This window comes from Solanum pennellii, chromosome 10 (genome assembly GCF_001406875.1).
Source record: "Solanum pennellii chromosome 10, SPENNV200".
NCBI lineage: Eukaryota > Viridiplantae > Streptophyta > Magnoliopsida > Solanales > Solanaceae > Solanum > Solanum pennellii.
In genome coordinates this window covers 78,660,183-78,676,434 of record NC_028646.1, presented here as the reverse complement: position 1 = coordinate 78,676,434, position 16,252 = coordinate 78,660,183, and the positions used below count along the sequence as shown (strand labels likewise).

At 30.5% G+C, this 16,252-nt stretch overlaps 2 protein-coding genes and 1 non-coding gene across 4 annotated transcripts; 1 reads left to right on the top strand and 2 right to left on the bottom strand.

Moving 5' to 3' along the window:
• Nucleotides 1-2,353: 2,353 nt before the first annotated feature.
• Nucleotides 2,354-6,797, bottom strand: LOC107032385 (DNA-3-methyladenine glycosylase). Of its 2 annotated transcripts, none has more exons than XM_015233976.2 (6): nt 6,382-6,797; nt 5,806-5,877; nt 4,399-4,522; nt 3,618-3,688; nt 2,947-3,004; nt 2,354-2,861 (listed from the first exon to the last, which is right to left on the bottom strand). In XM_015233976.2, the coding sequence occupies exons 1-6, from the start codon at nt 6,757-6,759 to the stop codon at nt 2,698-2,700; spliced, it is 867 nt and encodes a 288-aa protein (XP_015089462.1). In that variant the 5' UTR covers nt 6,760-6,797; the 3' UTR covers nt 2,354-2,697. The 2 variants fall into 2 exon arrangements, with proteins under 2 accessions (XP_015089462.1, XP_015089463.1); XM_015233977.2 differs by having other exon boundaries at nt 2,724-2,866.
• Nucleotides 6,798-7,396: 599 nt separating this feature from the next.
• On the bottom strand, nt 7,397-7,478 carry TRNAS-GCU. The gene has a single exon. It is a non-coding gene; the product is annotated as a tRNA-Ser (tRNA).
• A 3,909-nt stretch (nt 7,479-11,387) lies between these two features.
• LOC107032086 (protein trichome birefringence-like) lies at nt 11,388-14,464 on the top strand. The gene is made up of 5 exons (XM_015233664.2): nt 11,388-12,361; nt 12,716-12,908; nt 12,992-13,185; nt 13,280-13,438; nt 13,627-14,464. Exons 1-5 carry the CDS (start codon nt 11,523-11,525, stop codon nt 13,976-13,978), a joined length of 1,737 nt encoding a protein of 578 aa, XP_015089150.1. The 5' UTR covers nt 11,388-11,522; the 3' UTR covers nt 13,979-14,464.
• Nucleotides 14,465-16,252: the final 1,788 nt, after the last annotated feature.

Sequence of the window (16,252 nt, the reverse complement as noted above, 5' to 3'; positions counted from 1 at the left end):
CACTTTGACTTAGTATATAGTTGGAAAAGACTATTTTAATATAATAATAATACTAACAACTAAGTCCCAGTCCCAACTCACGAGCAAATTAGAATCGGCTATATCAATGTACTAAAACAAAGTTTTGATATATAGACGTTACGTTCAATCATTTTGATATCTTCGTGTGTTTATTTTTTTTTATTTTGACTCTCTTTTATATAAATCTTGGTTTTGCTACTAACCGGTTACATGAATCCTTACTGGCTATGTTAGTATTCAATATAATTAAATTTATCTCAAAATAATATTACAGAAAATACAAATAAAATAAAAGATATTAGAAGTTTGTTATATTTTCTCCTAACATATAAATCTCGAAAAGGCTAAATAACATCAAAATGGGCTGTGGTGCACTGGAGGGAGTGTTCCTCCCTTAACCAGAGATTTCGGGTTGGAGCCCTGGGTATGGAGAAAATCTTGTTGGGAGCGTCACCCCCGAATGAGCTCTGCAGTGTGCGATCTGAATTTAGTCGGAGCTCTAATATGAGCTTCGAACGGCGAATAAAAAAACAAAATAGACTAATAACACAAGGGGGGGGGGGGGCATCATTATCTATAATTCTATCATTAATCGACTATATAAAATATTTACCGATCATGCTACTCTACATAAATTCATTTAATGTTAAACAAGTTTTTTTTTATGCATATATATTGTATGTTTGAATCCTCTTGACATGATTTTCATATATTTACATTTTTATATTTGACATTCACATTGAAAATTTTGGTTTCTCTATAAGTAAAATAAAATAAAATGTATTTCAACTAATAATTTTTTATTTCCTTAACCATGAAAAAAAAAATCAAAATCAGAAAATAGAAAAAAGAATACCATTAATTATTGTGTGGGGGGACTTAGTCTGCTATTATTTATATTCCCTCTTGTATTTTTCCTATTTGGGTAGATGAGGTAGGTACAACTTTGAACTAATTTAAACCAAATAGATTCTTTTAACAACAATCCAATGGAAATTAAATTAGAAAATTAAAAAAAATAAAGTTTTCAACATATTTGTTATTATCTCAAATAAATACACAAACGACCAAAAACAAAAATTTAGATGCATTCATCTGTATATGTTTAATATATCCATTTGGCAAAAATTATTTTAAGAAGACAAAGACTTGAACCAATGCTCCCAAAGGTTAAATAAATATTATATCGTAAGTAATAGTGAAGTCAGAAATTATCTGAAAACATTTAAAATGTAATATACACGTATAAAAATATTTTCTTACCTAATACTTATTGGGACACCACCAAACTATTAGGGAAAATTATGCGACTTAGGTAATTCAGTCTTTTTATTATCCGTTATAATTTTTAAAAATTACATATATAATATGGCGATATTTTGAGGTTTTATAACATGTATGTCTAGAAATAAAGATATTATCAACATGCAGATACAATGTATTCACTATATTTTGAAACCAAAATGCTGCCATGTTTTAATTTTCCCAAACTATAAAAGAAATGAAATTGTCATATATATATATAAAGACATAGTATATTATCAACATCGGTTATTGTGCGGTGATGAAATTGTCTTATTCGTAATTAGAAATTTCGAGTTTGAGCTCTGAATATGAAAATTTTTGCTAGGAGCGTCACCTATAAATGAGCTCTGCAATGTGTAACCTAAATTTAATCGAGACTCTAATACAGGTCAGAAAGTATATCCACATAGAGACAATTTAATGAATTGATAGCCCAACCAGCAATCATCAGGACCACCCTTTTATGTTATTCCTTTAATTTAATGTTTTTCAGTACTTATAAATGAAATCAATGAAAAGGACAACAATAAAAACAATGTTTTCAGTTTTATTTTGTCATCAAAAGCATCTTTCTTGGCTTTTTGCAACCAACTAATGTTTTTTCATGTTGTAAATTCAAAATAGGTTTTGCAGAGAACTCACAACCAACCAAAATCCTATCCTAACAAACTAATATTCTGAGAGCAGCATACCTCCTTTTTCGTAACGGTGGTGTTCAGATCAGTTTGCATGTCTAATACTCCGTAAATACAAGATAAAGATAAAATAACGTCAATCATGTTTTTGAAAAATAATCACGACTTGTCGTTAGAGGTAAATCTCACTAAACTAGACTTGTAAGCTTGACATGAAAAGTAGAGGCAAACAAAATTCAAAGGTCGAGCCTCAACCAAAAAAGGGGGACAACCACAGGTAACCAAATATGAACTGATATCATAGGCACTTTGACATCGAAAGAGGTGAAAGAAACAATTCATAAAAAAAATTGATACTACTCACTAAATTTTGTGGTTAATAAGATTTGTAGTTTCACTGGTAAAATTTAAAACTCCGTAGCCACAACTACTTTGCAATATCTTGCGAGTATAGATGAGTACACACCACCCTCATCAGACCTCACTTGTGGGATTACACTGTTATTGTCGTAATTAGGAAAGATAATCCAACAAAATGGGGCATATTTGTAAGCCCATATAACCAAGAACATGATTGAGTTATATGCTAAATCAACCAAAATATACACAAAAAGGATGTAAATTGAAAGGAGAGGACTAAAACTCCTATACACATATACAACAACTTGCTTATTTTCTCACTTTCTGCCCCCCTCTTGGTGAGTGAGGGGACGAATTGATGGCGCCCATGGGTGAGCTAAAGAGGTCTGAGAGTCTTTTTTGGGGCACTGATCCATGAAGAATCGGCGATTGCAAATCTCCACAATGCATTAACATGTTCTGGCAAAGCATACTCTATACCGACTCTTGGACCAACAAGTATATGTTCTGGTTCTGGCCCATCTAAGAGTTCTAAACCGCCTGTCCTATGCATAACAATACACGGGAGATTCATATAAGAATACACGATCCTAAACGTTGTAAGATGGAAAAACAGAATGCTTACCAGCTGTGTATAGAGCGTGGCTAGACCATTCTGTTGATAGTCCTAATGCTTGACCAACCTACATAGAGACACAAAGCAACACTATCATGTAAAAGCAAGGTTGCGATAACTTGTAACTATCTTAAATAAAAGAAGTCGCAATTAATGCATCTCATATCTTTTTAAGAAGGCTTGTCGATCCTTCTTCGTTATCTTTATCCATGACATCTTTTTCATTTTGAGGCAGAGCCTCCTCATTTACCAGGTTTTGCATAACTTTAGTCTACAATCTCTCATATATCTCGAGAGCCAAGAATGACTTTCATTCCTAGACTCCATTATTCATAATTCTCTTTTGTGAGATAGTTGGTACTGTTGTTTGTCATGGCTCTGATACTATGTTGTTAGGAAGAAATAATCCGACCAAGGAATAGTATCCACGTAAAATAACAAGGAAACCAAATCTATTTAATGCGGAGAATATAATACATTCAAGAGGAGCAATACAATGCCACTATAGTGAGAAATTTAATATAGCTCTATAGCTAAATTCTCAGAGCTAAACTCTTTTCACATGGGATCTAAATCAAGTAAGGCAAATAAACTTTCGGTTATCTTTAAGAAAGGCTTGATCAGTACAATGACATTAAACAAGCAACTTAGTCCTATACCCGACAAAGATCATAACTTACCTTTCCGGGACCTGCAAGAAGAACAGGTTTCTCAGTTTTTAAACCCCGACGCTGCTGAATAGTACCTAGACCTGCAGAGTAAACTCCATAATTATTGAAAGAGAACTCTAAAATAGCATTTCAGCTTTGTTTGTTAGAGATATTATACTAGTCCAATAATGCAGGACTTGAGAGGAAAGATCATCATCTTTTTTCCCGAGAAGGGGTAAAAAGATCATCGTAAGTGGGGCAGTCTGTGTGAATGCTAATGTGTTCTATCTAACTTGTTTGCCATTTAGCATGCAAGCATTTTTTTTTATAAGGTCCATTTATCACGCAACAATGGGAACTCCAACGCATGAACCATAATTCTAGAGTATAAACAAGTGATCATTTTAGAAGTATCAAGTCGAACTCGGGATATTAAAATAGCCATATGATGTAATTCTTCCCTGGCCATACCTCTAACTATCTTGATATTGGTTGGTGATATCAATTAAAACAGACAAATATTAGTTAATTTAGAAGAACCCGACAAGATTTATAGCTGCTGCGGTAACTTTTCGATGGATGCATTTAACTACCCTATACTACCATCTAATTGTTTTCTGAGGTGCACTAACGCCACAATGTAAACTGGTCAAAATGGGAATGTTGCTTCAAAGAGTGAAAAGATCACTATGAGAAAGTGGGGTACTTCGGAAAGTGCATGCATCGACTTGCAGTGGGACTAAAAGGATCAAATAGAGCATATTAAAAATAAGGAAATATGGAAGGTACGAGAGTTTGTAATTCAATTTACCATAGATGGGAGCGCAGGAACGAATCAATACAGCTGCTCCGGCTTCTTCCTTGTCTGCTACAACATTGAGCATCATGTGGAGACCGTAGCATAGGTAGACATATGCATGACCACCAGGACCAAACTATAGATCACAAATCATTAGAAAATTTAGAAGACACGCACCGATACACCCATGCTAATCGATGTCACTACTAAGAAATGAACAAATGTTCAGTTACAAAGAGCACCTTGAAATGTTTCACATGGCTCCAAAAGGTAAATACACCAGAAAGCCACCGACTATGCTCACCAAAGATTATGTCCAACTCAGGATCAATTTTGTATTTAAGATATAGAGCTAAAAAATTACATAAGATCGTAAAAGTTTTCTTCACGCAACCAAATCTATGAGATTGATATCATTATGTCACACTGTAAAACAAATCAACTTTCTACTTATAAGCGACTATAACCTACCTTTTCTGGAAACTCTAAAGACACGTGACAACATCGATTTACAAGTTCGAATTAAACAGTGTGTTAACCTTCACTGTAGTTTAAATAAACCAATATCTAGCATAGGGCAACAACAACATTTTCTTTGAGTAAACGACGCCATTACATTATATTTCATGACAGACGGTCGACATCGCACATCATATCTCCAACTCTAACTTAATAAGGGACGGAGTGATCCCCTTTAATAATTTCTGAATAACTTTTCATGCAATAGAGCATAGCCCATCTATTATCTTGCATAAATTTTAGATTATAAAAAAAAGAAAGAGGGAAAAGATTTAAACTTTGAAGGAAAATCATTCATTCAGAAACTCAATAAATTTGTTGATGCTCTCTACAATTCTCCTCTCTACATCACTACAACACAATACTCTACTACCCTTCTTCACTACAAGATAGGAAGAAGCGCCGATTTGTACTAATGCAAGAGCGTATTTATACTAGAAACTGAAAAACTTATTCCTATATAATTTTGACAACAAATCCTATTTAGAGATTAACTAAGTAAACAAACAAATATCATATCCTAAACAATTTTGGTTTCCTACAACGTTGAATTGGTTTTCCAACAAACTTGAGTGAAACCGATCATCCAAAAGCTTAAAGCTTTTATAGAGTGTGGCACATGCTTACTATATCCATTTCAATTTGTTTGTCTAGTTTTGACTTGGTACAAAGTTTTACTCCTAAAAAAAAGTAAAGAAGACTTTTTTGTGATCTTCTCAAACATGTCACATGGAAAGTTAATTCTTTTTTAAACAGAGAAGTAAGACAAACAAAGTGAAACGGAGTGAATATTAGTTATGTCTGCAACTAAAAACTTAACACACACTTGTTCACTTCTTCACAACATTCACCGCTAATGCAACGTTAATGACACAAAAATATCAGCTTTTAGGATCTTACAACAGGGGCAGTCCTTGCTGTTTTGCCAAATCGACCATGACAAGCTGAATCATTTGGCCTATAAGCTTCCACCTATCAACAAGAACAACAACCCCATTATTCAAGAACAATGAAGCAGCACAAACACATTCACCAACAACATTAAAACCTCAGAACAATAAAGCAGCACAAAGACATTAAATCAACAACATTAAAACCTCAGAACAATGAAGAAGCACAAACACATTTAATCAAGAACACCAATAACATCAAAACAATAAAGCAGCACAAACACATTAAATCAACAACATTAAAACCTCAGAACAATGAAGAAGCACAAACACATTTAATCAAGAACACCAATGACATCAAAACAATAAAGCAGCACAAACACATTAAATCAAGAACACCAACAACATCAAAACTTCATAACAATGAAGAAGCACAAACATACATTAAATCAAGAACACCAAAAACTCAGAACAATAAAGCAGCAAAAACACATTAAATCAAGAACAGCAATAACATTATGAGACCTCAGTTATCTGAAGAAGCACAAACACACATTAAATCAAGAACATTAACAAAATTAAAAACCTCAGTTATCTGAAGAACAACATCATCCCTCCTAAGGAACTTGCCAAGCAAACGTGGGGCGAGATCAAGAGCATCAATTTGGTAAAAATTTCGACTCAAGATTGGATTTTTATCCAAGAAAGCTATAAGGGTAGTGTTAATTTGAGGTATTGGGAGGTTTTCTTCAGATTCTGATATGGGTTTTGAATATTCTTTTGATTTTTGCTTGTTTTTGAATCTTTTGGATGATGAAGCTTTGGTTTTGGTGGCAAATTTTTGAACAGTGATATTGTTATTTGAATCGTTTTTTAAGCGATGGGTTTTCTTCATTGGATTAATATTAGCATTGAAATGGCAGATTTGTGTCCAACTTTGACAAGAACCATAGCATAGGGTCATAAGCTGAGTTGAAAAAAGTTGTCAACTTGGGGTTTTACAAATGTTTCAAAAGTAAACAAGTATTTGGCCTTAGAAAGTGAGTTTTTATTACACGTGGGTCCGCTCAGTGATAAGCTCGATTCGAAAGGCAAATTTTTTACTTTCGCTATTATGGGGTTCCAAACTTGAGATTATCATCATAAAAGTCTCAAATTTAAATCACTGGGACACTCCCGAAAAGTCACATTACTCTAAGTTAAATAAAAAAGACATGAGAAAACAGATAATTTGAATTCTCCTTTTTTCCTCTATGAAATTGAAACAAAAGAATTGCTTGAAGGATTAGCTAACGAACAAATAAAAGAAAAGTAACATTATTCTAAGTTAAATGAAAAAAAAAACAGACGATTCGAATTCTCGTCTTCTTTTTTTTTTTTGTACGAAATTGAAACTAAAGAATGGTTTGTAGGATTAGCTAACTAATAAACAAAAGAATTGCTCGTAGGATTAGCTAACTAATAGTTCAATTGAGAATTATGTGTATACATATCTCATAAAATTAATCGAGATAGCATCCATTCAATTATGTATATAGATATCTCATAAAATTAATCGAGATAGCATCGACTCAATTGAAGGAAAAATGCAAAAAAGAAATCGTCGCCTGAGAGATTCGAACTCTCGCGGGGAAACCCCATGTACTTAGCAGGCACACGCCTTAACCACTCGGCCAAAGCGACATTTGTTGCCTAGTATTCATTAGTTTTTTTTATTATAAGGTACCATCAATCTCAATTTGTGCGACATACTTTAACTGAACACGAAGTTTAAGAAATACGAAAATATATTGAAAGTGATATATCATTTTAAATAAAACATTTCTTACTCTACTGAATCAAAAGACATGCACTATATATAATCAGATATTTCTTTCATTTACATAGATAAGATATTCAGTGAATTAATTTAATTAAATGTCATATATCTAGATGTGGTGCTTCATGCTTGTCTCTTGAAGCAACTTCTTGAATATAATCTTTGCTAAAATACATTTTATCTTTCGACATAAAACTTTTAACGCGAATTAAAATTTTATCAAAACATCATCAATCGATAAATAAATATAAGTTTGAAAAGCAAGTGTCATTCCCTAGTTATCTAATCCATTACTTCAAATATAATATTATTGTAAGTGCTCTTCCCATTACACACATGGTATAAGTGGTTTAGTTCATGCCTAGGTTGACACATCTAACACGACATGCATGGGTATGCTAATTTATTTACAAAATTGTTTTCTAATTTTTCATCTGATATTTAATATTTTTTTAAAATTTCGATCAATTAAATTTAAATATGCGTTAAAGAGTCTCATATTAAAGTAAAGTCTTTCACAATAAAGTAACTTTATATTTAATAGGAGAATAACAACTTCTTTATTTTTTAAAAAAATAGATATAAAATTTGTGTATATCTTTTAAAAAAATTATCTGCACCAAATATTTACCCTATATTATCTTTTATCTTCCTCGGATTTTAGTTTAGAGAATACACAATATATTGTTGTTATTATTATTTTTGAATATAATATGATAGATCTGAATTTCTTTTGAGTCATTTTCTTTTATTGTTTTCTAGAAATTGAATTAAATTTTGTTAATTAGTCAATGGAGGAAAATTAGGTGTATTAAAGAAAGACTTGTCCTTAGATCCTTCTTTTGTCATTTTTATCAATTAATTAATGGTGGGGTATTTTCAAAATCAATTTTTTTTTCCTAATATGAAAATTTTCTGATCATGTGGTTTTAATTGATATTGAGTGATATTTCAGACTTTTAATTACGTGTAAGTTTTTATTAACAAAAATTGTTTTATTTGGCTACTAATAATGTCACAATCATTATCCTATATTGTTATAAATGATGTGCATAAGTATAACTAGGCACATTATTAAGAAAGGAATTTAATTTGACGTAATGATATATTTATAAGGAAGGGGTTTAATTAGACATAATTATACATTTATAAGAAAGGGTTTTGATTTGACATAATGTTTGTACAATATTACTTAAATATGTTTAAGTGATAATTATAATTTATAAGCAAATAGACATAGTTTTGTGTTATTGATTTGACATGAATGGTAGGTTCAAGAGTCAGAGTTAGAATCTATCGAGCAATCGTAAATTTGATAGTTTTTGTTTAGATATATCATATTATAATTAAGAAAATTATTTTTAAAAGTAAAATCTCACAGAAACCGTATAGGTATATATATGATTAATTCTTCAAAATCATATCACATTTTGAAGATGATGAAATAAGATGAAATGAGATACGATTTTATAAAAATATATTTATCTTGAATATGTTATTTATTTCTTTATATTTCGATTAGCAAAAAGAAAAACAAAAACACAAATCTTTATTATTTCCTCAAACAATTTTTGTGATTTAGCAAAATAACGAAGTATTATTTTTTCATATATATTAGTAGTATAGTTTTTGCACCGACAAATATGCCAAAATAAAACCTATACAAATTTGCACCAAACATTCAGTCCATTAAAAAAATTAAATTATGTGGCATTTAAAGTTTGTGACCCTGGGACAGATCATACAAGGAGAATATTTATGACAATCCAATCAAACTTTTTTTTTATATATTAAAAAGATTTTTTATGATTACATTTAACGATAAATAAGGTTCGAAATAGGGCTGGGCATAACACCGGAAAATCGAAATACCATATTGAATCGAATTTTTTGGTATTTCAGTTTCGATTTTTTGATTTTCAATTTGATATTCGGTATATGTTTTTGTATTTTTCGGTATTTCGATTCGGTTTTCGGTATGTAATTTTGTGTTATTCGGTATTTCGGTTTACCGAAATATATTATATTATAATATATATTTATATTATATTAATTATTAATGTTAAATAATAAATATTATAATTTAAAATAAAAAAGTAAAAAGTAAAAGACATTTTTTGGTGTAACTATTTTTAGCCCATTAAGCTGAAAAATCAAACAAAAAAATTTGTAGAAATTTTTAAAAACCCAACTAAGCAGACCCATTAAAAAAATCAAAATAATAAAAATCGAACCGAATTATTTCAATTCGATGTTTGATACACATTGTACAAAACCGAAAATTGAAAAAAATGGAAAAAAATCAAAACCAAACCGAATTATCGAATGCCTACCCCTAGTTCGAATAAAATAGTTAGTATGAACTTTATTCTTATTTTATAGAGTTGGAAATATTATTTTTATAAATTCAAATTCTCGTAAGGATTGTTAAGCAATTTAAGAAAATGTAAAAAATAAATTTTGATTAAAAAATTGTTTATGCGTGTACTTATTTCATATGATGTGGACTTCAAACTAATAACAACAAAAATAAAGTAGAACAATAAACAAGTGTAGTAATCAAATAATGAAAAAACGAGTACGTTAGATAAGAAGTGTTTAATCAAATATGAATTGTGGTATAGTGATAAAACTGTTTTTAATCAGATATATTGAGTTCGAACTTTGAATATAAAAAAATCTCGCTGAAATTATCATCTCCGAATAGATCCTGTCGTGCGTGATCAGATTTAGTCAAAATCGCGAATGATTTATTCGATTCCTTAAAAAATTATGTATTGTATAATGCCAAATTAAGTAAAGCCAGAGCCACACCCAACATATACATACACGTGTAAGCATTCTGTGATTTATTTGTATTTTAATTAATTAATGCTAATCTTCATATATTAGTTTTTAATTTTTAGTGATTTGGAGTTCTCTCTCCGGTATTATCTCTGATGGCAGCCGGCGGCACCGGCAGTGGCATTATTGCTATTAATCTCAAAACAAATGGCATTTTAACTCAAACTGTAAACACAACATTCACACAGTTCCAACACGAAATTTATGTGAAATTAAAATTTAAAAAACATTCCTCAAATTTGATTAATATTTCACAATTAGTCCAAAAATTCATTTTCATTAATTTTTTTCTCTTTTAGAGGTAAAAGCTTTTCCTTCTTTACCCTCATATGCATAAAATTATCATCATTATCACAATTTTTATAATATACATTTAAAATACGAATCATATCATATAAATAGAAAAAAAATAAACTTTTTACTTAACGTTTTAAATATGACAATGTATTACTAATATAGTAATATTATTAATATTATTATTTTGCTTTTTATATATATGATATTTACTTCAAAATTGGACTAATTAGACTTCTTGGCTAATCAAATCTCATTAAAGGAAAAGAAAAACAATCAACCACTTTCTAAGCTAAACCAAAATTTTAAAAAGATTCTACTTTTTTATTCTGATAAATACAATCTCTCCAAAAATAACTCAAATTTAGAAAAAAAAACAAACTTTTAACTCTTATAACTATAAGTCTCAAATTCAAAACTTGATCATTTGATTAGGTATAATTTTTTTATCAAACGACTTGAAAAAGAGATAATAACATCATATTTTTCAATCACAATCTCATATTTTTTTGTTATAAATGAGATAAGTATTAATTAAGTTAAAGATAATAATATAATAATTTTTTCGAACTCTTAAAATTTAATCATTTTTTTTCCGTTACTCACTTGTATTATAACTCTCCTCTATTTGTTTCACATTATAACAAACACACATTAAAAAGAGCCCCAAAAAAAAAAATCTCTCACACTTTTTCCCTTTATTGAATTTATTTTGAAAAAAAAGAAGAAAAAAGATTGTTTCTTGAATAGAGTTTCAAAGCAGAACAACAATGGCAGAAACAGCAAAATATGAAGCTATAAATGGTGGAAATCTGTTTACAGACATGAAAACTCAGTTTTCTCTTCTCAAAACTAAAAGAACTGTTGGTTTTGCATATGGGTTTTTGTTTATTTTCATTATTGTTACTACTTTCTTAGCTTTTACTCCTTCACAAAACTCTTCATCACCATGGTTTTCTAACATTTTTTCTCTAACTAAACAAGAAGATGTTGTTACTACTACTTCTTATAGATCTCAGTTTTCTTCTGTTTTCTCTAATCTTTTTCCAAAATCAAGTTTTGAGCAACCCCATTTGGATAAAAAGGGACTAATTGTTGAAAAAAGTGAAAATTATACTCAAAATAATGATAAAGGTGGAGTCTTGGAAAACCCCTTTAATTCTTCTTCTGTTTTGAGTGATAAAGTTGGAATCTTGATGGGAAATGAGAGTGTAAATCAGAGTTTTGATGATAAAGATGGAATCTTTAAGGCAAATCAGAGCTTAACTGAGGGTTCTAAGTCTGTTGCAGCTGTGAATCAGACTAAAAGTAGAGATTTTGATGATAAAGTTGGAATCTTGAAGGGAAATGAGAGTAAAAAAACAGCACCAAAGTTGTCTTCTAAGGGAGAAAGTGCAAATGTGGAAAAGAAAAGAGATGTTGATTTGGTTAAGTCTTTGTTGAATTGTGATTTCTTTGATGGGAATTGGGTGAAAGATGAATCTTACCCTTTGTATAAACCTGGTTCTTGTTCACTTATTGATGAGCAATTCAATTGTTTTCTTAATGATAGGCTTGATAATGGTTACTTGAAGATGAAATGGAAACCCAATGCATGTAGTCTTCCTAGGTATGGGCTCTTTAATGTTTCTTGTTTTTACCATCTCTAGGCATAATTGTTTAACTTTGAATATGCACATCTAAACACCTCAGCTCGTCTCTATTGTGTGTCAGTTGATCACTCTACATTACAAAATGAAAAATTTACATGTGTCACGACAGTGTTAGGTGTCCACAACACACAATGGAGACGAGTTGAGATGTGTTGATGTGCACTCTTAAGGTTCGAGTGCTTACTTGCCCGGCTAAGGCGAATTTTGAGTGTCACTTACTTTTGATCAATTATGTAATATATATGTTATGTATATTAAGATTGATAATCTTTGAATTGTTGTGATGGTTGAATTTTGGAACTTATTATCAGATTGAATGCTACTCATATGCTGGAATTGTTAAGAGGAAAGCGTCTTGTTTTCGTTGGCGATTCTTTGAATAGGAATATGTGGGAATCCCTTATTTGTATACTTAGAAACTCTGTAAAAAATAAGAAAAAGGTTTATGAAGAATCTGGAAGACACCATTTCAGGACAGAAGCTTTCTATTCGTTTATATTCGAAGTGAGTATCTGATGTAGCCGGATTCATTTCTAGTATTAGAATTCATCGTCGATGTGTTTTGATCGTTTGTGTAAAATTTTCAGGAGTATAAATGCAGGGTGGAGTTCTTTGTGTCTCCATTCTTGGTTCAACAATGGGAAGTTGCTGATAAAAAAGGAGGTAAGAAAGAAACGCTTCGACTTGATTTGATCGGAGAGTCTGCTGATAAGTATAAAGATGCGGATATCTTAGTCTTCAACACTGGTCACTGGTGGACTCACGAGAAGACTTCGTTAGGGTAAAATTTGTTTTTGTGTTCTTCGACAATACCTAATCGTGTATTTTTTATGCTTAATTAACTTCTAACATTAAACAATGCTGATTTTTTTCAGGAAGGACTATTATCAAGAAGGGAATCACGTCCACAACGAACTAAACGTTCTAGAGGCCTTTCGGAGAGCATTAACAACATGGGGTAGATGGATCGATGCTCATATCAATCCCAAGAAGACGTTTGTTCTCTTCAGAGGTTATTCTGCTTCTCATTTCAGGTAATAACGCGAAATTCAAAACCAAATCACATTAACTTGTCGATAGCTCTAGCTCTAGCTCTTTACCGTGTAGTTTAAGAGAAGGACTAGTTTATTGTTGTTATCACTTTGCAACCATATTCATCGTAAACTACTATCGTAGCATTGTTTTCATCGCCATTTAGATTAAATTTTATGTACATCCACAGTGGCGGGCAATGGAATTCTGGCGGGGCGTGTGACAGTGAAACAGAACCAATAAAGAACGACACGTATCTGACTCCGTATCCATCCAAGATGAAGGTACTAGAAGACGTCTTCAAAGGGATGAAAACTCAAGTCTCGTATCTCAACATCACAAGAATGACGGACTATAGAAAAGACGGTCATCCATCAATATATAGGAAACCAAATTTGACGTTAAAAGAGAGGAGATCGCAATGGAGGTATCAAGATTGTAGCCATTGGTGCCTTCCCGGAGTACCCGATGCTTGGAATGAGCTCTTATATGCTGAACTTTTGGTAAGACTACACCAAAAACACCAAGCGAAAAAGTCATAGGTAAAAACAAACACCATGTTGCACGGACTCTTCAAAAATGTCGTTCAGGTGCTTGTCTAATCCTCAAAAAACTTCATTTTTCGAGAATCTAACACGGGTGCGTTGACATTTTTGGAGTATACGTGCAACATAGGATGTACAAACACATATACATACAAGGTGTCCATGTACATTGAAATAATATCTCAAGCCTATACAAAAAAATGTGTTGGTTTTTCGTTGTTCTCGAAGTTACATAGAACAAAAGGCTCCGTACACATCAACCTCTTCAGATTTGACTTTACTTGTGGGATTACACTGGTATATTATCGTAGTTGTAGTAAATTATAGTATGTGAGAGAGGAAGAGAAAGTTGAATTTCCCTTGAAAAAGGGATTTTTTTTGTTTAATTATAATTCTCTCATGCTATAAAGTATTTTTCAAGTCTCAAGGGCTTGAAAAGTGTAAATTCTTCAATAATTTATTTTATTGTTTTTTTTTTGAATATTTTAAAGGTATGATACTTTATTATTCTTATATAGATCATGTTACGCATAATAATGTTTGTCGAAAATCGTGAGTTTATTTAAATATTATTGTATCTTGTCTAAAATATATGTGTTTAAGCTTTTTCATTGAAGTGGTTTAAATTAATTAATTGATGTTGACTAGGACACTAATTATCTTTCGATACTTTTGAAGAGAGCTTGCGTATCGCGTTTAAAGACATTTGAAACTAATTATATACGTCTTTTGATAGTTTATTTTTACTTGTTCATTATTTTAAAAAATTATTCTCACCACTTTTAAGATAACATATTTAAACGCTTTCCTTTTCGCGTTTTACTTTAGCATTATTTTTTATTTTTAAGAACATTAAACATTAATAAATATGGAGATTGTGATATATTTTTCATATCAATCTTTGTGTTTTAACGAACATATAAAATTTAAAATGAATAAATAAAAGCGGACAGAAAATATTAGATTGATTTTTATACTTTAGTCCTTTTTGTTGTACTTCACATGGGGATGTTTCGACTATAGAGTTGTCACTACTTGTTTTGAGATAAAACCATACGTTGTACAATGTCGGTGTTTATATTTGATGATAAAAGTTAAAATTTTTATTAAACGATTAAATATTTAAAGAAGTCATCGTTATTTTTATCATCTATTATATATACGTAAAATATAATATATGTAATTTTTATTGAAAGGTTTTCAAATGAATCTAGCTCCTGTACCCCCGATTATATTGATTAAGGCCAAGATCGTTTGGCTTACGTGCTAGTTATGTAGTGATTATTATATATGAATAGATTAATTTACAACTACCAGAAGTCAAAATACATAAAGTTCAACCTTAATTGATATCTATTTTTAAGTAGACATTTAAAATTTACGGAGATACGTAAAAAAAAAAAAAAAAAAAAAGGGAATGTTATAGGACTATAATTATAACATTTTTTAGTCACGGGTGGTACGATATACTGACAATTGTGATTCAAAAGTATTTGGAGCTTCTAATTCAAGTTTTTGGACTCTTTCTTGGATCCCCACTACTTTTTTTTCACATAATTTTTATTTCGGTACATGTTGATCTGATATGTTTCTTTTATTAGAAAAATTAATTAAAGGTATATTTTATTATTATTTATTTTATTTTAATTTATATGATACATTACGACTTTAAGAGTCAAATAATTTAAGTTTAAATTCCACTAGTTTAGGTCATAATACTTGTATTTGACGATAATTTTGAATATTACTTCATGTACCATGTTTCGTTCTCTTGATACATATATTTTAAAAGGCGAGATACATGTTTTATTAGTTTGAATTAAATAGTTGTAATTGATTTCCTTAGTTAAAGAAGTAATTGACTACTCTAACAGATTTTCAGCATCCAACCTATTAACTGTATCATATTTTCCAAAATTATAGATTTCATAAAATCAAAACAATTGTAAACTTCACCTTCTTGGTAGTAGATCGTTTTTATTTCTTTCCTTAATTACATTTATCTATGTCTATCTTTTAATATATATATATATATATATATATATTATTTATGTAATATATATATATATACATCTTCTCCCTCCTATTTTTTAGATTACAAAAAAATTTCTTAAATTTCGTGAAATCCAAATAATCGCATTCTAATTTCGGGATATCACTCAACGTCTTAATGCATAACATCTTGATTTCGGAGACAAACTTTATTTATGTTAAAGTAGGAACAAAATCTAAATAAGGGCCTAAAAAGTGACATTTGCATAAATCAGCCCA

Excerpts from the sequence above, each read along its gene's own strand:
- LOC107032385 (XM_015233976.2), bottom strand. The coding sequence starts at position 6,759 with ATGACCCTATGCTATGGTTCTTGTCAAAGTTGGACACAAATCTGCCAT. Across the intron at positions 4,523-5,805 it reads CAGCAAGGACTGCCCCTGTT|TTTGGTCCTGGTGGTCATGC; the intron begins GTAAGATCCTAA and ends TGTGATCTATAG. Across the intron at positions 3,689-4,398 it reads TTCCTGCGCTCCCATCTATG|GTCTAGGTACTATTCAGCAG; the intron begins GTAAATTGAATT and ends TTTACTCTGCAG.
- LOC107032086 (XM_015233664.2), top strand. The coding sequence starts at position 11,523 with ATGGCAGAAACAGCAAAATATGAAGCTATAAATGGTGGAAATCTGTTT. Across the intron at positions 12,362-12,715 it reads AATGCATGTAGTCTTCCTAG|ATTGAATGCTACTCATATGC; the intron begins GTATGGGCTCTT and ends ACTTATTATCAG. Across the intron at positions 13,186-13,279 it reads CACGAGAAGACTTCGTTAGG|GAAGGACTATTATCAAGAAG; the intron begins GTAAAATTTGTT and ends GATTTTTTTCAG.